The 23206-nt window shown below is 41.2% G+C and overlaps 1 protein-coding gene across 2 annotated transcripts in view; it reads left to right on the top strand.

The window, feature by feature from the left end:
- The first annotated feature begins 15685 nt into the window (after positions 1-15685).
- Positions 15686-23206, top strand: part of tlk1a (tousled-like kinase 1a) — a 29315-nt gene continuing 21794 nt past the window's right edge. Inside the window, exons 1-2 of one of the 2 annotated variants that reach the window (XM_024405095.2) lie at positions 15686-15788; positions 15944-16056. In XM_024405095.2, the coding sequence (XP_024260863.1) occupies positions 15948-16056 (109 nt within the window). In that variant the 5' untranslated portion in view covers positions 15686-15788; positions 15944-15947. Of the gene's footprint in view, positions 15789-15940; positions 16057-23206 lie in introns of both variants that reach the window. The other variant, XM_024405086.2, reaches the window with a different exon arrangement.

Below are 23206 nucleotides of genomic sequence, written 5' to 3'. Positions count from 1 at the left end.
TGTAGAGTAACATGATGACAAGCATATTCAACTCGTGTACATAAACCACCCGAATACTAATATTCATTCGATTTTTCTTGAAGGTTAGGTGATTTAGAGAAATTAAATGCTGTGAGGAGAACATTTTCAAACACCCAGAACATCGGAAACATAGATCAGGGGTGGCCAACCCTCCTGGGGAACTAGCAGGATCTTATTCCGGTCCTATTTTAAAGAGATAGTTCACCCAAATTACAAAATTTTTGTGATCTTACCTTAAAAGCAGTATATGGACAAGGAGACTGCAATCTATGATTTAGTTACCCTCTGCCATCAACCATTAATATAAATTTTTAAATCCTGTGTCGAGCCGTGTTGTAATGGTAACACTCCCCGGCAAGTGTTGCACACAACTTTCCACAAAGTCGTCGAATTTTGAATGTTAATGTTCAAAGCATCCTGAATACACCTGACAAGTGGTAAGTCAAGTTTTCAAGATATTGCACATTCAAGAAACAAAGGCCGTGTCGAGAGGATCAGTTAAGAAATATACATGAGAAGCCATGAGTTATTATGAGATTTTAATCAGGCGAAGCCTTCGCAGGTTGCTATGGCAAACAAAAATGGTTGCTAAGAAGGCTTTTCCACACTTGCCTAGGAACATATGCAGCGTTCATTTACTAGTCGGAACTAGGAAACTCTAAAAATGTCCGACTTGCTAACTGGTTGTGTATAACTTCAACCAGTTAGCAAGTCTGAAATGTCCAACTTTCCTAGCCTGACTAGCACGTGAATGCGGCAATACTGCCAGATGCGTCATAATAGCCTGGAAGTAAAGTAATGGGAGCCAAATTTAAAATGGCATACATTGAATACATGGAGCAAGGTGGAAAAAAATGCATTAAAACACGATTTAAATGTATTTTAAGAAGGGCTGTGGTCACCATTCATGACCAGTGTAGAACCGTGACTATAGGACCTAGGCTTTCAGAGGGACCAAAAACCTTCCAACACATTGTAACAAACTCAAAAATCAAGAATATACCAGTAAAAATGTGTTGGGAGTAACATAGGGCAGCACACAATTAAAAAAAGGTTAAATAGGGAAGTAGGAGCAAAGCTTTTTGATGTCTTTCAAATCAAGTCAAAATGTATTTGTCACATACAACAGCTGTAGAACTTATCGTGAAATACTTACTTACAAGCCCTTAACCAACAATGCAGTTCAAGAAATAGAGTTAAGAAAATATTTCTAAATAAACTAAAGTTTTAAAAAATACAATAAAATCTGAAAGTAACAAAAGAAAATTACATAACAATAACGAGGCTATATACAGGGGGTACCGGTACCGAGTCAATGTGCGGGGGTACAGGTTAGTCAAGGTCATTTTTGTATTTTTTATTTAACCTTTGTTTAACCAGGTAGGCAGGTTGAGAACAAGTTCTCATTTACAATTGCGACCTGGTCAAGATAAAGCAAAGCAGTTCGACACATACAACAACACAGAGTACATACAACAACACAGAGTTACACATGGAGCAAAACAAACATACAGTCAATAATATAATTGAAAAATATGTGAGCAAATGAGGTGAGATAAGGGAGGTAAAGGCAAAAAAAAGGCCATGATGGCGAAGTAAATACAATATAGCAAGTAAAACACTGCAATGATAGATTTGCAGTGGAAGAATGTGCAAATTAGAAATAGAAATAATGGGGTGCAAAGGAGCAAAATAAATAAATACAGTAGAGGAAGAGGTAGTTGTTTGGGCTAAATTATAGATGGGCTATGTACAGGTGCAGTAATCTGTGAGCTGCTCTGACAGCTGGTGCTTAAAGCTAGTGAGGGAGATAAGTGTTTCCAGTTTCAGAGATTTTTGTAGTTCGTTCCAGTCATTGGCAGCAGAGAACTGGAAGGAGAGGCGGTCAAAGGGGGAATTGGTTTTGGAGGCGACCAGAGAGATATACCTGCTGGAGTGCGTGCTACAGGTGGGTGCTGCTATGGTGACCAGCGAGCTGAGATAAGGGGGGACTTTACCTAGCAGACGACCTGTAGACGACCTGGAGCCAGGGGGTTTGGCGACGAGTATGAAGCGAGTGCCAGCCAACGAGAGCGTACAGGTCGCACTGGTGGGTAGTATATGGGGCATGGGTGACAAAACAGATGGCACTGTGATAGACTGCATCCCAATTTATTGAGTAGGGTATTGTAGGCTATTTTGTAAATGACATCGCCAAAGTCAAGGATCGGTAGGATGGTCAGTTTTACGAGGGTATGTTTGGCAGCATGAGTGAAGGATGCTTTATTGCGAAATAGGAAGCCAATTCTAGATTTAACTTTGGATTGGAGATCTTTGATGTGAGTCTGGAAGGAGAGTTTACAGTCTAACCAGACACCTAGGTATTTGTAGTTGTCCACATATTCTAAGTCAGAACCGTCCAGAGTAGTGATGCTGGACGTGCGGGCAGCTGCGGGCAGCTGCAGGCAGCGATCAGTTGATAGTGACCTGATTTGTAACTATGAACATTATTTTGTCAAACAGATTGTGAACCCAAAAGTGTATTTTTGATTCTAGAGTTGGAAGAAAATAGAATAATTATTTGGTTAGGGTGTAGGGGCAGGCAGATTTATGTTATTAAATAGATTTTATTAGCTATTTACTTTATTTAGTCTGATCAGTGGAACAATTCTCATTCTTAACAATGGGCTAAAATATATGGTAATTACTGTGCTTGTCAGCAAGAACAATACTGTTATTCCCCAAACTTATTTTATTATTCCACTTCTTCCCAATTTTTCCAGTGTAATCACATATTTGAAATATGATATGCCAACTTGTGTCTTTGAAAATGAATGATATGAGGCTGGGGGCAGGCAGCTGCAGGCAGCGATCAGTTGAAAAGCATGCATTTAGTTTTACTTGTATTTAAGAGCAGTTGCAGGCCACGGAAGGAGAGTTGTATGGCATTGAAGCTCGTCTGGAGGGTTGGTAACACAGTGTCCAAAGAAGGGCCAGAAGTATACAGAATGGTGTCGTCTGCGTAGAGGTGGATTAGAGACTCACCAGCAGCAAGAGCGACATCATTGATGTGTACAGAGAAGAGAGTCGGCCCAAGAATTGAACCCTGTGGCACCCCCATAGAGACTGCCAGAGGCCCGGACAACAGGCCCTCCGATTTGTCACACTGAACTCTATCTGAGAAGTAGTTGGTGAACCAGGCGATGCAGTCATTTGAGAAACCAGGGCTAATGAGTCTGCCGATAAGAATGTGGTGATTGACAGAGTAGAAAAGCCTTGGCCAGGTCAATGAAGACGGCTGCACAGTACTGTCTTTTATCGATGGCAGTTATGATATTGTTTAGGACCTTGAGCGTGGCTGAGGTGCACCCATGACCAGCTCGGAAACCAGATTGCATAGCGGAGAAGGTACAGTGGGATTCGAAATGGTCGGCGATCTGTTTGTTAACTTGGCTTTCGAAGACTTTAGAAAGGCAGGGCAGGATAGATATAGGTCTGTAACAGTTTGGGTCTAGAGTGTCTCCCCCTTTGAAGAGGGGGATGACTGCGGCAGCTTTCCTATCTTTAGGGTTCTCAGACGATACGAAAGAGAGGTTGAACAGGCTAGTAATAGGGTTTGCAACAATAACGGCAGATACATTTTCACCCGCAACGTAATTTTCAAAGTAGCCCAATTTTTCAGGAAAACTGTGGACATGGCAACAATGGATGGCACTTTTTTACAAATGTGGCCATGTGTAGGTTGTCTAGTATATCATGGGCAGGATAGGCTCTAACAATGGGAATTCCTACAACACCTATAACAGTATCATCGGTAAATTGTGACTGACTGACTGATCTACAAATAATAACGAGTAGTTATTTATGATGCAAGGTTCTTTGTAGATCAATAAGTCAAAGGTCGCCTTCACTTTCGGCTGCATTGTCGAACAAACCCAAAGTGTCACTTGCTACATCATCATGATGATGCAAAATGGATCATCATGATGATGTGGCTGGTGACACTTTACTTCTCGAAAGTCCAGTATCTTGAAAACTTGACTGCTGGCACGCAAAACATTTTGGGACTGTTCCCCAAACTGTATGTCATTGTGTATTTGCATTTAGACAATCATTAAAATGTAGGTTGTTTCTTACATGGTTTTCCCAATCCATAGGCTAAATGAGAGGATCACGACCCCTTGCCTAGCCTCAGGCTGGAATAATTCATTATAGCCTTTATCTTGCATTTCAAAGATGATGGTACAAAAACAATACAAAATAACGTTTTTTTTCTTCTTTGTGTAATCTTTTACCAGATCTATTCTGTTATATTCTCCTACATTCCTTTCACATTTCCACAAAGTTCAAAGTGTTTTCTTTCAAATGGTACCAAGAAAATGCATATCCTTGCTTCAGGGCCTGAGCTATGGGCAGTTAGATTTGGGTATGTCGTTATAGGCGAAAATTGGAAAAAAGGGGCGTATCCTTAAGAGGTTGTGAAATGGTCTGACGAGAATACGCAATCTATTAGAAGAGCAAGGTAACCCTTTTCTAAACGTTCCTAGCAAATTCTGTTCTTAATTTTGATTGTATGAAAACTAATAATTATGTAGTATTTGTTCTTCCTACCCACTCAGGCAAATATGACATAGACGCCTGTAAATACTGAGACAGGTTTTATGAGATGCACCAGGACAAGTTCTTTAAAGATCGCAAGTGGCTGTTCTTGGAGTTCCGAGAGCTTCTTTCTTTAGGGCCAGAGAGCAGTGCTACTGAGGAAAGACAGTGTGGGCTGCGGGCCCCATGCCCAGAGCCTGGTGTGTCCTGCAGGGACACAGAGATGGGGCAGCATGCACCCACTCACCAGCACATAGATCCACAGACAAGTGATTGCCAACAGTCCTGTAACCAAGATGGGAGAGACACTGCAGTGGCTGCAAGGCAGACCAGCTCTTTCCCAGGCGAACATGCAACTTTCAGGATCTTATAGACATTTTCATCTAGCTTTAATCTCTCATCCACTACACAGTTCAAATATTATGTAGTTAGAATAAATGGTAAGATGCATGAACTCTTGTAACCTGTGTTGATTTCACTGGCTCAGTAGGAGTCAAGTTTCTATTTTGACAGAATGTTATTTGTCATATGTTGTATGTGGGGCTGGTAACAGTGTGTTTCCTATTGTCAGCTCTATTAAGTACAACATTATACATATTTTATCCAGTCTAAATGACGTATTTTATACACTCTGATCAGAAACATGTATTGATGCATGACGTCAAACTGAGTCTGTGGGGTTAAATGGTTTTCTTTTCTTACTCATTTAAGAATAAGGTTGTCTTTGTTGATGGCAAATGTTTTGATATTTGCTTTGTTATGCAGACCACCTGTGCTAAAGCATGATGTCATCTTACATAGAATATTTTGTCCAGAGGGGTTGGCAAGCCTAGGGGAGGAAAATAATGAGGAGGAAGTGTTTAACCTTTACCTGCATGTATAATCCTATGAATGACTCTTGAATTATATGGAGTGTATGTTATCTGATAGCAAATATATTAGTCCCTCAGTCTACCTGCCTGGTGTGTGATTAAGAGCAATTTGATCAGGAAATATTTACTGACAACTACAGTTAAGTCACTGAATGCCAATCGATTAAATCTACGTGTCATTATACAATTAAATATTGTGTCACTACTCCATTTTGTTTTGGTGTTTGTTGTGAAAATGATATTAAATTAACCTGACAAGTTCCCTCTATGTTGTTGCTGTCTTGCAGAGACAGGGGCATTCTTATACTGCTGGTACTTTAGCCTCACTCTATCTGTAATGAATACTCAGGGAGAAAAAAGGTGTAGATTCACGGGCAGAGGCCGGCAGGGGTTTATTTTGCCTTTGCAGAAGGCAGGAATCGTGGTCACAGGCAGGCAATGGTCATACACAGGTAGGCAAACAAGCAGGCGAATCAGAACTAGGACTGAAGGCTATAACTGGTTCTTACAAACGAGCTAGGAAACGGCTTAGTAGAGTCAAAACGAACAATGCCTAAAAATGCACAAAGAGAATGAACTGAACTAAATAAGGAGCTGATGAGACCAATTGAGTAACTAACACAGGTGAAATCAATAAACAAAAATGAAAGACAGGGCTACATTCAAGAACACAAAGAAACAGAACACAAGGTTGACTAAGAAAATAAATACAGAACCTTGCACTGTCCAGCTGGTCAAGGTAAGATACAATTTTCCAAACAAGTGAGATTCATACAATCAAACATTGGAAATTACGTCATTACAAACAGATTGAAATATGGTTGAAGTTACATTGTTACAAAAACGTTCAAATCTGCTTGAAATTACATCACAACAAACAGGCATTTTTCACATATTGTGATTATCCTTCTCTACCCAAAATGTCTGCTATCACACCTTTCTTGCTTTGATGACTGGTGGACATTTGATGCTCTTGCAATGGACTGTCTTTTATCAAATGGCCATGATCAGCAGTCCAGGCATTATTGTACAGAATCCTTCAGTGCAAAACAGCGCTGAGAGATGCAGAACAGAGCAATCTACCAGGAACAGACTGTGTGCCCTCATCAGAGGTTGTTACATTTATCCTTATCTGTTGCCAGTTGCTTTGCAATTTATGGGTGCAATTCTTTCCAAGACTATTTAAGAGCTTAACATGATGTTGCTCAATTAATGCAATCTACTCATGAAACACTAGGAAACGGCTAGTTTGTTCACATTGCTAATTCTATTGCCGGTTGAGTAACTACCTCATAATAGCTAAATTATCTCAATCTTTCAGACTACACTGTGATGTACTGGTGTGTTTATGGGTGCCTTCAGTTATATGCACCTTTTAGTGGTGATTTAGTCTAAGGTCTTGCCACTACAGAGTCATTTTTTGGGGGGGGAGTACTTCAGTTTCCATAGCAACTCCTCTCGAGACATACAGTAAAATGATCTGTCTGCAGGTTTTGAAGAGCACTTTTAACCTGGGAATGGTAATGCCTTTTTCAACTACTGTAATAAATAAGTGAATAATAGTTTTTTATTCAAAATTGCTTACATTAAACATGGCTGTTTTTCTTCTAAGGATGAAAATAATGAATTTTCACATAATGCCTAATCTGTGGGTTTATGTAACTATACTGTAGGACTGTAGGTCTTTGAGGAGCTTGTCAGTACATTCTGGGGCATATTTTTCTGCATTTCAATTAGGTTTGAATTAAGCAAGAATTTTTGCTTATCCAAATTGCCATCATAAGAGCTCAACAGTAGGTTTTTAAGTTATCCACTACATTTAACCAATGAATGAGTTGAATTGTAACATATCGATGTGACGAGGTGGACTCCTTTCCTTTCCTTTCACTGAGCCTGGATGTTATTCTGCTGGTCTTCGTGCTCTTCTCCATTCACCTGAGTGGTAGGTGAAGGTTAGGAGACAAAGGCAGGAGCGCTCACTCCCATCATTCCCATTCACTCCCATCACCTGCCAGCCCCCCACCCAAACCCCCCCATCCCTTCCCCTTTCCCTATACTTTGTCTGAATGTCCTTACTAACCCAACCCCCTCCACCCTCCAAAAACAGGCCCTCTAAAGGCGTCCGCATGCTTCCCAGACGAAAAAAATTGGGGGTCCAACAAGGGTTCTTCCAAGATCCTAAAAGTTCCTTGAAGAACCTTAGGATTCTTGGCTCTGAAAAATGCCCAACAAAAGGTTCTTCCAAGAACCCCAAAGGAGGTGGGGTTCATCGAGGAACCTCCTGGGGGTTCTTGAAGGAACCTAACTGCCCAACTGAAACATTTGGATTTGAAATGACAGCAGGTGCAGAGACTTAACTGAAACATGTAAAGATCTCCTCAATGTAAGGTAAGGTTTCTCCCTTGTATGATCTAAATTGATATTGTTTTATGATCATACCATATATATATTTTCATATTTGCACAAATGGCAGTGTTTTTGACACTTTCTCCCTTTGAAAATGATTTCTAAAACAGAAAATGGACACAATTTAATGGATATCAACCAACAAAGAGGTGTAAGAATATGTGTAAGAATATGTTAGTCTGCAGTATGTGTTAGTATGTGTAAGAATATGTAAGAATATGTTAGTCTGCAGGTATACTGCAGGTATACTGACCAGGAGGCACACAAAGGCATGTACAATTGGTATTGGTATGTTGTGCAGATACTATCTATCATCTATAGTTAATTATAGTTTCTCTTTAAAACCTTCTAGGACTCAGTCACAGCAGCCTCCCTTACCTCTTCAATTAAATGAAAATCAAAGAGGCCTCTGCATTATACATTATACATAGACTACCATTTAAAAGTTTGGGGTCACTTAGAAATGTCCTTGATTTTGAGAGAAAATTACATTTTTTTGTCCATTAAAATAACATAAAATTGATCAGAATTACAGTGTAGACATTATTAATGTTGTAAATGACTATTGTAGCTGGAAACAGCAGATTTTTGATATATCTACACAGGTGTACAGAGGCCCATGCTGTATCACATCCGGATGTGATTGGGAGTCCCATAGGGAGGAGCACAACTGGCCCAGCGTCGTCCGTTGTAGGCCGTCATTGTAAGTAACAATTAGTTCATAACTGACTTGTCTAGTTAAATAAAGGTTAAATCAAAAATAACATATGGACAAGTTATTTGTATAAAAAAGGAATGAGTATTGCCATGTGCACGTTTTGTTAATCATCTGTATATTTGCAATTTTTTGGATTCACACACTTCACACTCCCTACACCTCTGATGAATATAACAAGAAATCTGTTCGACCACCATTCACTGCAAAATCATTCTGGCTATGGATACAGCGAACATCAACACATTAACATCAACACGCCAGAGGATATACCAATTGGACTTGTGACTCGACTGGGAGTATACCTCATATTTAGATTTTTAAATTCTGCTTTGCCACTAAAATCATAATAAACACTGACAGCTGAAATATTGTGTTATTGTCGTTATAGTTATGCATATTATTAATAATAATAGGGGAGGGGTGGCGTTAAAAAATGTACCCAAAAAGGTTCTTCAGAAGGTTCTTAGAGGATTAAAAGGGGTATTTTGAAGAACCATGCAGTTTACAGAGGAGTATAGAGTGCAGTGATGGCAAATCTGATGGCCGAATGATAAAAAACATCTAGCCGCTCGAGAGCACCCTTACCTGCCAATCTATAAATTACGTCACCGTAATCTAACATGGGTAGGATGGTTAGTTTGGGTTAGTTTGGCAGCTGGGGTGAAAGAGGAGCGATTACGATAGAGGAAACAAAGTCTAGATTTAACTTTAGCATGCAGCTTTGATATGTGCTGAGAGAAGGACACTGTACCGTCTATCCATAATCCCAAGTACTTGTATGAGGTGACTACCTCAAGCTCTAAACCCTGAGATGTAGTAATCACACCTCTGGGGAGAGGGGCATTCTTCTTACCAAACCACATGACCTTTGTTTTGGAGGTGTTCAGAACAAGGTTAAGGGCAGAGAAGCTTTTGTTGTAGAGCATTTAACACACAATCCGGGGAAGGGCCATAAGTATAAGACTGTAACATCTGCATATAAATGGATGATAGAGCTTTTTTACTGCCTAAGCTATGTTGTTGATGTAAATTGAGAAGAGTGTGGGGCCTAGGATCGAGCCTTGGGGTACAGCAGTGGCTGAGATAACAGATGTTCTGACTTTATACACTGCACTCTTTGAGAGAAGTAGTTAGCAAACCAGGTCAAAAACCCCTCAGAGACACCAATACTCGTTAGCCGGCCCACAAGAATGGAATGTTTTAGCATATCAAAAGCCTTGGCCAAGTCAATAAAAATATCAGCATAACATTGCTTTGAATCAAGGACAGTGGTGACATCACTGAGGACTTTGAAGGTTGCAGTTACACATCCATAACCTGAGCAGAAACTAGATTGCATACCAGAGAGAATAGCATAGACATCAAGAAAGCCAGTCAGTTGATTATTGAGTTTTTTAAACACTTTTGATAAACAGGGCGAAATAGAAATATGCTTATAACAGTTAGGATCAGGTTGATCTCCCCCTTAAAATAAAGGACGCACCGTGGCTGCCTTCCAAGCAATGGGAATCTCCCCAGAGAGGAGAGACCGGTTAAAAAAGGTCAGAGAAAGGCTTGGCAATGATAGGGCAGCAACCTTAAAGAAGAAAGCGTCTAAACCATCTGCCCATCTGATGTTTTTTGGGGGTCAAGTTTAAGGAGCTCCTTTAGCACCTCAGACTCAGTGACCGCCTGCAGGGAGAAACTTTGTAGCGTGGCAGGGGAAAAAGAGGGAGGAGCATCGGAGGTAGTCACATTAGAAGGGGTGGGAGATGAGGAAATGTTGGATGGGCAAGGAGGCATGGCTTAGTCAAATATGAATTCTGACATAATAAAGTGGTGATTAAAAAGCTCAGCCATGTGCTTCTTGTCAGTAACAACCACATCATCAACTTTAAGGGACATGGGCAGCTGTGAGGAGGAGGGTTTATTCTCCAGGTCTTAAACCGTTTTCCAGAACTTCTTGGGGTTAAACCCACAGAGAGAGAACTGCTCCTTATAGTAACTAACTTTGGCCTTCCGGATAGCCTGAGTGCAATTATTTCTCAATTGCCTGAACGAGAGCCAGTCAGCCTGAGTATGCGTGTGCATTTCTTGAGGTGGAGTAACTCTGCAAGATCACGATCGAGACGGGCTGAACCTGTTTTTAAGTCAAATGTTCTTTATGGGAGGAGTGTTTGTTAACAATACTACTGAAAATATTAAAAAAGAAGGTCTAAGCGTCTTCGACAGAGGGGATCAATCTGATTCTATACCAATTTACAGAGGCCAGGTCATGAAGGAAGGCTTGCTCATTAAAGTTTTTTAGCAAGCGTCTATGACAAATTAGGACAGGTCGTTTCACTGAGCAGCCATTACGAACACAGGCTGTAAAACAGTGATCACTAAGGTCATTACAGAAAACACCAGACTGATTATTTGTGAGGATAACATCGAGGAGAGTAACCTTTTCTGGGTATTTGGAGTCATACTTTGTGGGATTGGTAATAATCTGAGAAAGATTTAAGGAGTCCCATTGCTTTAAGACTTGGTCAAGTGGTTTAAGCATGTCCCAGTTTAGGTCACCAAGCAGGACAAATTCAGTCTTACTGTAAAGGGCCAGGAGAGAGCTTTGGGCAGTTAGGGTACAGGCCGGTGCTGATGGAGGACGACAACACCCAGCAACAGTCAACAAAGAGCTATTTGAAAGTTTAATGCCAAATCAAATTGTTTGAGGACAGACTTGGTGGAGACAACTGAGCCCTGAAGGTGATCCTTGGTAAAGATTGCCACTCCCCCAACTTTGGACGATCTGTCTTGCCAGAAAAGGTTCTAACCAGAATGGTTTAATTTGTATTTATTTAACCTTTATTTAACTAGGCAAGTCAGTTAAGAAGAAATTCTTATTTACAATGACAGCCTAGGAACAGTGGGTTAACTGCCTTGTTCAGGGGCAGAATGACATATTTTTTACCTTGTCAGCTCAGGGATTCGATCTAGCAACCTTTCGGTTACTGGTCCAATGGTCTAACCACTAGGGCACCTGCCGCCCCAGAAAAAAGGTTAACATCGGTATTCAAAACACTCTTCCTTAACCAAGTCTCAGTAATGACCAACACATCTGTATTGGAGCTGTGAACCCACACTTTCAATTGATCCATTCTGGGTAATAAAGCTCCAAGTGTTAACATGCAGAAAACTCAGGCTTTTACGAGAGCAGAAATCAGTGAAGCGGATATCAGAGCACAAGTCAGAATTGGGGCTAGCAACAGTAGATTGCCCAGGGTGTACATGCACATTTCCAGATATCATCAACAGTAATACAATCAAGGCAGAGGACAGGGAAAGCTCTGCAGTGTTGATTTATGACATTTGAATGTGCATTAGATGGCAACAAGATCATATTGTACAGCAATTTCATCAGGTAACATGAATACAAAGCCAGCGAGATGTGATTAGAATAGGATGTGAAGCCAAAAGTATGTGTAACCAGTAGAGAGTCAGTCCCACGTGTGGGAGCAAACACAGTCTGTCCCACGGTTGGGTAAACAAGAAATGTCATAGTCAACAAAGCATGCAGGAGTCATGAGGCAAATAGCAAAATAGAAAAATGCACAAGAAAAAAAGTATAACGACTTGGGGCTAGCCATTGTAAGTCGAGAGTCACTTGCCCCAACAGTGCCAGTGTGCTGGAGGCGAGTGAAAGCTCGGGAGAGAGGGGGGAGTGTGGTGGGGGTACCTGTACCAGACAGTAGGAGACAAGCCAGGGCAGACGGTGAACGGATTCCCAGATAGAATCCAAGCAGCAGTGCAGCTGGCAATGGGAGTAGGTGTCAAACCCACTTGGGAGAAGCTTTTATTTCTGGAGGCAGATTTCTTGTCGAAAATGTCAGTGGATGGTCTCTGAACAGTGAAAAAGGGCTTCAAATGCCTCTGGGTTTGGGTTGGGTAGCCTGTGAGACTCCTGTTATTTGTTGGGCTCAAAGGCTTTGACTGCTCTCACGTCACACCTCCATGCTAATTGAAGTTGTATCTGTTCTGTCTCAGTTCCAGGTTGGATGGTGTTCTCAGGTCTCTGCTGTTTGTTTGCAAGAGCACCCTCTGTAAACGCTTGGAAAAATCAATCCTTGGTAGTAGTAATCCTTCCAGGTAATTTTGTCCAAAATTAGGTTTTAGGTTTGGAGTTTTGATCTGAGGTGAAGGTTATGCATATGCTCCTTCTTTCAACTCCAAACCCACCACTGGTGTGCGTGGACAAACTGTTCTATTTTCGTCTCATCTGACCTAGCACCCAGTTCCAATCCAAGTGCCAATGCCATTTAACAAACTCCAGGCATTTACATCTGTTGGTTATCCCGATAAAGGTATTTTATTCGGACAACCCTTCCTAGGAGCTTATTGGCATGGAGGTGGTGAATAATTGTAGATTTGGAGACTTGGTGACCCCAAGATGCGATCAAGTTCTGTAATTCTCCAACTGTGGGACTTGGATTTGCCTCCTGAACCATCTTCCTCATAGTGCGTGGGGACAAGATACACTTGCGTCCTCTACCAGGCAAGTTTACCACCGTTCCAGTCGTTTTAAACTTCATAATTGTTGCCCTAATAGTGGTAAGTGAATTTGGTTGTTTGGCTAATGTGTACCCAATGCCTGATTAATGAAAGTGAACAACCATTTGTCTCTTTTCATGAGTTATTGTGAGTTATTTGCCTTTCCCCATGATGATGGATAACAAAGGGATTTTGCATGCGCGTTACCTCATTTTTATACCAATGAAACAGTAAACCATGGAAATCCACAATACAGTTCCTTAAACTGAGATTATTTTAAAATATATATAAAACGTTAATGTAGATTACATTTTGTTTGATTTTTAATTATATGAATCATAAGGGGTGCCAATTATTGACACTTATATTTTTTAGATTTGTTTTTATTACTTGTTAAACACTGCCAGGTCTCTGACCTCCTCCCTATAGGCTGTCTCATCGTTGTCGGTGATCAGGCCTACCACCGTTGTGTCGTACAGGAGGGGACTAAGTACACACCCCTGAGGGGAACCCGTGTTGAGAATCAGCGTGGCAGATGTGTTGTTGCCTACCCTTACTACCTGGGGGTGGCCCGTTAGGAAGTCCAGGATCCAGTTGCAGAGGGAAGTGTTTAGTCCCAGGGTCCTTAGCTTAGTGATGAGATTTGTGGCCATTTTGGTGTTGAATGCTGAGTTGTAGTCAATGAACAGCATTCTCACATACAGTTGAAGTCAGAAGTTTACATACACTTAGGTTGGAGTCATTAAAACTCGTTTTTCAAACACTCCACAAATTTCTTGTTAACAAACTATAATTTTGGCAAGTCGGTTAGGACATCTACTTTATGCATGACACAGGTAATTTTATTTCAGATTATTTCACATATAATTCACTGTACCACAATTCCAGTGGGTCAGAAGTTAACATACACTAAGTTGACTGTGTCTTTAAACAGCTTGCAAAATTCCAGAAAATTATGTTGCTTTAGAAGCTTCTGATAGGCTAATTGACATAATTTGACTCAATTGGAGGTGTACCTGTGGATGTATTTCAAGGCCTACTGTCAAACTCAGTGCCTCATTGCTTGACATCATGGGGAAATCAAAAGAAATGAGCCAAGTCCTCAGGAAAAAAACTGTAGACCTCCAAGTCTGGTTCATCCTTGGGAGCAATTTTCAAACGCCTGAAGGTACCACGTTCATCTGTACAAACAATAGTACGCAAGTATAAACCCCATGGGACAATGCAGCCATCATACCGCTCAGGAAGGAGACGCGCTTTGTCTCCTAGAGATGAACGTACTTTGGTGTGAAAAGTGCAAATCAATCCCAGAACAACAGCACCTTGTGAAGAGGCTGGAGGAAAAAAGTACAAAAGTATCTATATCCACAGTAAAACAAGTCCTATATCATTACATGTGCTTGCTCCTACCTATTTTGCCTTAATTGGTCCTGGCCACCCCTCAAAGCCTGGTTCCTCTCTAGGTTTCTTCCTAGGTTTTGGCCTTTCTAAGGAGTTTTTCCTAGCCCCCCTGCTTCTACACCTGCATTGTTTGCTGTTTGGGGTTTTAGGTTGGGTTTCTGTACAGAACTTTGATATATCAGCTGATGTAAGAAGGCCTATATAAATACATTTGATTTGATTTGATATCGACATAACCTGAAAGGCCACTCAGCAAGGAAGAAGCCACTGCTCCAAAACAGCCATAAAAAAGCCAGACTACGGTTTGCAACTGCACATGGGGACATAGATCGTACTTTTTGGAGAAGTGATTTAATTTTGGAAAAATGTTCCAAAGTATTCCCACGCATAATAGAGTGATATATGTGATATCATAGCAATGTTAGTGTAACGGATGTGAAACGGCTAGCTTAGTTAGCGGTGCGCGCTAAATAGCGTTTTCAATCGGTGACGTCACTTGCTCTGAGACCTTGAAGTAGTAGTTCCCCTTGCTCTGCAAGGGCTGCGGCTTTTGTGGAGCGATGGGTAACGATCCTTCGTGGGTGTCAGTTGTTGATGTGTGCAGAGGGTCCCTGGTTCGCGCCCGGGAATGGGCGATGGTACGGTTTAAAGTTACACTGTAACATTAGCAAGGTGCAAAATTATTGTTTTAGCAAAATATTATATATGTTAGGGCTTATTGCCTAGTTAAATAAAGGTTAAATAAAAAAATATATAACAAAATGATTGCGGTCAATTTGCAGTCTAGAAATGATTTGTAATTATGTTCGAGCACCCTGACCATACGCTCAAGAAAAGATTGCTGAATCTAGTAGATGATTCCTGTTATAGATGGTTATATATCAGTCCACTAATACAGGACTAGTAAAGGCCCAGTGCATGTACAGACGAGCTATATATATATATATATATATATATTTATTCTTTGCTTCATGATTTTTCAAGGGGTGCTGCAGCCCCCCTACTTCCCGCAGCTATGTTTGTATTACATATTGTATCATGTGTGTGCATGTCTATATACTGCTGTATCCATTTCTAAATTAAATGTACACTGATAATACAGTATATAAATTACTATATTCTATTCCACACAATTTGGATGGCTTTTTCACTAGTGACATTTTTGCCTAGGAGCATGAACATCGCGATAATGTTTGCACACGATGCGTGACGTTTGATGTTAAGGTAGCTTATTAAGTTCATTTTACAAAGGGAACTTAAAGATCCACCGCAGAGGTCTTAAGGTGGGTTGTGTCCAAAAATGTTACATTCCAACATTTTGTGAGGTTACCGATGGTAGCTGGACAAATGTCTAAATATTGCCAGGATTTTTTTTAAATCACAAGATTTCACTGCCACTGACAGCAGTGTTTGTTTGCTTTGTCGTTTCAAAAAGTAGCTTGATGAGTGTCCAAAGTAACAGTGGAAGTTTGGAGGGGACGCCATCTTGGTCCCAGATCTCCACGTCCCTTTCTCAGCAACATATCACGGCAGTGGTGAAGGCCAAGGGAGGTAAAAATAATATTTTTGAAACAGAAGTATTTGCTAGTTACATGTTTTGTGTGTCGTTTTGTGGTACGTGTTAAGAGTCATCTTGAAATGAATTGCAACAGAGTAACACCGAAGCCATGGTGTGCAGCAGCCTGCTCGCTAGCCACTACAGACGAGTGTTTGCTGGTGGTGTCTGCAAATGTCCATGAGAAATAACACATGAGGAACGTTAGCTAGTTAACGTTAGCCACAGTACCTAAACTACTGATACATTTGTTCTTTGTTTGCAATATAAGTGACGATTGTAGATGTTTACATATGCTGAAGTGGAGTAGTTAGCTAGTTGGCTAACTGACTACAGAACTGATGTAGCCTAAGTTATCAACACTAGAGAATTTGCTATCCAGCTAATATAGCTAGGTAGTTTAATAACTACATACTGCTAGCTAGCTGTCTCCACCGGCTAGCTACGTTGACAGCGTTAGCTAGCTAGCTATTATCGGTTGTTGAATGTTGTATTTGCTAGACAGCAAGCTAATATGTCAGATTTAAATCAGGGTCGAGAGATGACATGTATTGCCAGATCTAAACGGAATTCTGTGGACTGTATGAAATTATTTTCAAATATATATCTCAACAACATATCGATAGCTAGCTAATGCATGTCTGGCGACCCTCCTTTCCTTTGACACGAAGTCGGGATGACACCTTTTTATTGCAGTAACCAGCTAGGTACACTGTGCTGTGGAAACCCAATGTACAATTGACCATATCAGATTCAGAAACTGGGGGTTATAATTGTGTTGCACTCCTTGACTAAATGAGGTATCCAACTATTACTATGCTAATGAGGGCACACCGTGGTATTGTCAATGGCTTGCGTGGACAGGACGGTGGCAATAGTTTGTAATTGGGCAGTGTATTACTTCCGACACAAGTCTAGATGTAGCGGGCTAATGTGATGCTCATTAGCCATTACATGTTAGGTACTGTTTGGCCTAGCACGGATAATTTGATGGCCTTAAAGACATCCTCCAGTGCGTTTTTGAACATTTCCTGTTGAAGAGCGATATCCCAAGGATAAATACAGGAAACTACACACGAAAGGGTAAAAAAAATGTTTATTTTTTAGGCACGACTGCCAACTTCAAGGAATAGGGCATTCATGGAGTTGGTTTTATGGGACGTTATGTCATCGGCCTCCCCTTTGCTTAAGGAGCAATAGAGAACAAAGAAAGCCCCCCTTGTGCCATGTCATGACTTACATGGGCTACCTATTGATGTGTGTTTTGTTAAGTAAATCAGGTGTTAACTGATGTGGAAAGTAGACTGGCCTGCCAATGTGTATGCCACAACAATGTCTATGTTCAAATCTTCTCTCATTGATCCAGACAGGTGAGTGTGATGATATGAAGCACTTTGGGGTGGACACCCACCTGTCTCAATGAGAGAAGATATGAAATGGACAAGATGGCAGTGTACATGCTTGGATACCTTCGTGGAGAAAAATTATAGAATTTTAACTGGGTGTCTTCTAAATTCAACCCCTCCCCCCCTGCAATTAGACTCTGGAGTAGTGGAAACACGTTCTCTGGAGTGAAAAAGCATGCTTTACCATCTGGCAGCCAACGGACCAACCTGGATTTGGCGGATGCCAGGAGAACGCCAACTGCCCCAATCCATTGTGCCAACGGTAAAGTTTGGTGGAGGAGGAATAATGGTCTGGGGATGTTTTTCATGGTTAGGGCTACGCTATTACATTCTAGACGATTCTGTGCTTCCAACTTTGTGGCAACAGTTTGGGGAAGGCCTTTTCCTGTTTCAGCATGACAATGCCCCCGTGCACAAAGCAAGGTACATGCAGAAATGGTTTGTTGAGATCAGTGTGGAAGGACTGGGCTGCAGAGCCCTGACCTCAACCCCATCAAACATCTTTGGGATGAATTGGAACGCCGACTGCGAGCGTGGCCTAATTGCCCAACATCAGTGCCTGACCTCACTAATGCTCGTGCCTGAATGGAAGCATGTTCCCGCAGCAATCTTCCAACATCTAGTGGAAAGCATTCCAGAAGAGTGGAGGCTATATAGCACCAAATGGGGGACCAACTCTATATTAATGCCCAGAATTTTGGAATGAGATGTTTGGTGACCACATACTTTTGGTCATGTAATGTATTTAGAGCAAATGTTCTGTCAGCAGTGATTAACTGATTTCTAGACATTGTGCTAGTTGGTAACATTCTTTAGATGGCTATATGTTTTTTAGTTTGTAACCCAAAAAATACTGAGCACAGTACCCCTTAGTATAGAAGTCCACTGATGTGAAGAAAGTAGACTAACCTGCATCAAAGTAGTACAATTGTCTAATGCGTACTAAACTTACTCTGTTCACTACCTAATTAGACATTTAGACCTACATGCACGGGAAAACATTTAGTGTTGAAATATGAGTAGATTAACTGCATCCTCTAGTTAGCCTATAGTTGAGAGTTGTCAAAGTATTGTAACCCAGAATACATTTTCTGGTGGCTTTATACAAATTGTGCCACTTATTTTGATCTGAATCTAAGCTATAGGCCTAGTCTTATGCCAAAGGAATTTTTGAATGACTGTCCAAGTGTCTGTCAACAGGTGGACACTATGTTGCACAGCATGGAGCTCAAATGACATCCACAGCATTCTAAGGGTTCAACCACTGGCTTGTGCAGGGGCTTGAATTTGGTTGCTTGGAATGTATTGGCTATTTATTTATGCAGAATGTCTAGAAAATCATCCCTCCTTGCCAAAGAGAGAGGGCTTACACTCCATGCTTTCCTGGCTTTTTAAAATATGAAAACGCTTGTAGATCCAAGTGCACTCAACACAAGATTATGCTTTTATTTTAAGAGAACCATAGTTTTTGTTTTGTGTTTACTAAGTTAATGGTGGTGCGTATGAGAGTATGCACTGAGATGCTGCTGTAAAGTGAGAGCTGTGTCTAGTAGCCTGGTTCTTCAGACCATCATAAGGAAATGAAAGTGACATGACAACCTAGATCTGAAGTAGATATTTGGCATTTAAGTCGAGTATTATTTACTGTGTTACATCATCCTTACATAACATTTCTCAAGTTACTTCATGTTGCACTGAAATATCTACTGGCAAGCCATAACATTACCGTACTCCCCATCACCTTAACCTCTTGTTTTTGTTAGGCTGTATTGTAAATGATGGCTGTCTTTTCATTTTGTCACATTCTTTCAACTTTTCTGCTTTTGATTAACTATAATATTGTTGTGCATATCTGCTGCTTATTACAGTATTGGTGAAACATACAAAATACCTTATTCCACAAGTTCTACTTGGGCAGCTGTTACATACAATTATATTAAATCAAATTCATCTTTCCAAAAGGAGCTGCATAACATTGTTGCACTGTCCTGGGTTTGTACATTGATTCCCTAGAGCCCAAGTGCACCACATTTATTTCACCTCTACTCCACAAATGAGCTTAAGGGGCATCCATCTTGGGTGTCTTGGAACCTGCTGTGGTATCTGATCCTTTGTCCCCAGGGTGTTGTCTTTTTCTTTCTTTTGCATATTTCACTTTAGAGAGACTGCCTGCATCTGGTATTGCAGCATCCACAGACTGCAGATGAAAAGCAAACTCTAATATAGATTACAGGGTAGTTGACGTCATAGAATGGTAGCACGTATATGATATGAGTTATACAATTAGGCTATGCCCTGGCAATGAAATATTTTTCTTGCAGTGGACATTTTTGTAAGATGAACAGGAGTGTTCCGTTTCTCAGGGGAATTTGAAATTGTAGGTGAGGAAAGTGGATTGAAACGATGGGTAGCCAGATGGTTCTTTTGGATTTTGATGTGAAGCCAGTACAGGGAACAAATTACAATTGCCATGTCACTGGTGGCAGCACTTTTAAAAACAGTAGCACTAATGAGCGATCAATGTAGGGAAACATTATCTGGCCTAGTTTTAGACAGTCTAGCTCTCGGTGACATTTTTTTTCTTCTTCAGAACAACGTAGTTTAGTTGATAGGTTGATGTAAGGGTGTTTGATTTTGAGAACTGCCAGAGAAGAATTTGATGTACATGTTTTTTTTTCTCTGTTCCAGCTCTGATACGTTGGCGCACTCTGTCAAAGCCAAGTGAAACAGCCAGGCCCAGGTCCCTTGGGCCTACTACACTTGTGGGAATTGTCTTGGAGACAGGCCTGCATTGTTCTCCAGGCTCATATTAGACAAGGTGGAGGAACTGTGTCGTCTTGTCTGTGGGTGCTGTAAACCACAAGCTGGTGGGAAACCACCATGAACTGTACTGGCCAGAGTAAAGGGGCTTGTACTGGACACACTGACTGCTCTGAGGAAACCTGATGTCTGTAAAGGATATACATCTAGAGCTTTGGCTTTTATTTAGGCGTTTCCTCCACCCTGTCTTTAACTTTACTGGATAGTTGAGCAGAATTCAGAAGATTTATGGCAGTACCCGAGATGTAGATTCACTTTTGACCGTCATTGCATTTGGTAAGATATATGTAAATATACAGTGTCTCTCTGGCATTAGTCCTATCTGTGCTCTGACAGAGGAAGTGTTGCAGCAGACATGATGCACTGACTGAACAGGTGTTAAGAGACCTCAGAGCCCTTTGTTGATACAAAATGGAGCGCTTGTTAAAGCAAGGCTATGTCAGCTGTCTCCCAGAGGCCTTTAGGCTTTAGGGAGACAGTCCAATCCTATTCTCTGTCTAGGATGTAGTCTACTAGTTTAAATCCTTGTTTACATGTGAAATGATAAAGATCTAGCACAGGCTATTATCGAAACTCATACACTACATGACCCAAAAGTATGTGGATAGCTGCTTGTTGACCGTCTCGTTCCAAAATCATGGGCATTAATATGATGTTGGTCCCTACATTTTGCTGCTTTAACAGTCTCTACTCTTCTGGGAAGGCTTTCCACTAGATGTTGGAACATTGCTGCGGGGACTTGCTTCCATTCAGCCACGAGCATTACTGAGGTCGGGCACTGATGTTGGTCGTTTAGGCCTGGCTCCCAGTCGGAGTTCCAATTCATCTCTAAGGTGCTCGACAGGGTTGAGGTCAGGAATCTGTGCAGGCCAGTCAAGTTCATTCATGACTATCTCAAACCATTTCTGTATGGACCTTGCTTTGTTCACCGGGGCATTGTCATGCTGAAGGGCCTTCCCCAAACTGTTGCCACAAAGTGGGAAGCACAGAATTGTCTAGAATGTCATTGTATACTGTAGCTTTAAGATTAAGGGGCCTAGCCCGAACTATGAACAACAGCTCCAGACCATTATTCCTTCTCCACCAAACTTTACAGTTGGCACTGCATTGGGGCAGGTAGCGTTCTCCTGGTATCCTCCAAACCCAGATTTGTCCGTTGGCCTGCCAGATGGTGACGCGTTGCTCATCACTCCAGAGAATGTGTTTCCACTGCTCCAGAGTCCAATGACGGCGGGCTTCACATCACTCCAGCTGATGCTTGGCATTGCGCATGGTGAGCATAGGCTTGTGTGCGGCTGCTCGACCATGGAAACCCATTTCATGAAGCTCCCTACAAACGGTTCTTGTGCTGACGTTGCTTCCAGAGGCAGTTTGGAAGATTTTGTTTAGATTTGAAGTTTTCATAACAATCGGAAATCTGTATTTTTGGGTACCGATTTGCCAATTTTTAAAATATTTTTATTTTATTTTTTTACCTTTTAACTAGGCAAGTCGGTTAAGAACACATTCTTATTTTCAATGACTGCCTAGGAACGGTGGGTTAACTGCCTTGTTCAGGGGCAGAACGACAGAGTTTCACCTTGTCAACGTGGGGGATACAATTTTGCATCTTTACAGTTAACTAATCCAACGCAATAACGACCTGTCTCTCTCTCGTTGCACTCCACAAGGAGACTACCTGTTACGCGAATGCAGTAAGCCATGGTAAGTTGCTAGCTAGAATTAAACTTATCTTATAAAAAACAATCAATCATAATCACTTGTTAACTACACATGGTTGATGATATTACTAGATATTATCTAGCGTGTCCTGCGTTGCATATAACCTGACTGAGAATACAAGTATCTGACTGAGCGGTGGTAGGCAGAAGCAGGTGCGTAAACATTAATTCAAACAGCACTTTCTTTGCGTTTTGCCAGCAACTCTTCGTTGTGCGTCCTGCGCTGTTTAACTCCCGAGATGAGGCTGGTGTAACCGAAGTGAAATGGCTAGCTAGTTAACGCGCGCTAATAGCGTTTCAAACGTCACTCATTCTGAGCCTTCTAGTAGTTCATCCCCTTGCTCTGCATGGGTAACACTGCTTCAATGGTGGCTGTTGTCGTTGTGTTGCTGGTTCGAGCCCAGGGAGGAGCGAGGAGAGGGACGGAAGCTATACTGTTACACTAGCAATACTATGCTGGCTATAAGAACATCCAATAGTCAAAGGTTAATGAAATACAAATGGTATAGAGGGAAATAGTCCTATAATACCTAAAACGTCTTACCTGGGAATATTGAAGACTCATGTTAAAAGGAACCACCAGCTTTCATATGTTCTCATGTTCTGAGCAAGGAACTGAAACGTTAGCTTTCTTACATTGCACTTTTACTCTCGCATTATTTAAACCAAATTGAACATGTTTCATTATTTACTTGAGGCTTAATTGATTTTATTGATGTATTATATTAAGTTAAAATAAGTGTTCATTCAGTATTGTTGTAATTGTCATTATTACAAATAAAGAATCGGCCGCTTTTTACATTTTTAAATAGGTATCGGCTTTTTGGTCCTCCAATAATCGGTATAGGTGTTGAAAAATCATAATCGGTCGACCTCTAGTTTCATTCTGTGAGCTTGTGGCTTATCACTTTGCGAATGAGCCGTTGTTGCTCCTAGAAGTTTTGACTTCACAATAACAACACTTACAGTTGACCAGGGCAGCTCTAGCAGAGTAGAAATTTGACGAACTAACTTGTTGGAAAGGTGGCATCGTATGACTGCTACGTTGAAAGTCACTGAGCTGTTCAGTAATGCCATTCTACTGCCAATGTTTGTCTATGGAGATTGTATGGCTGTGCTTGATTTTATACACCTGTCCGCAACGGGTGTGGCTGAAATGGCCTAATCCACTAATTTTGAAGGGCTGTCCACATACTTAT

The sequence above is a fragment of the Oncorhynchus tshawytscha genome, linkage group LG03 (genome assembly GCF_018296145.1).
Source record: "Oncorhynchus tshawytscha isolate Ot180627B linkage group LG03, Otsh_v2.0, whole genome shotgun sequence".
Lineage (NCBI taxonomy): Eukaryota > Metazoa > Chordata > Actinopteri > Salmoniformes > Salmonidae > Oncorhynchus > Oncorhynchus tshawytscha.
Note: the sequence above shows the minus strand (reverse complement) of the source record. Positions and strands in the feature narration are given on the sequence as shown.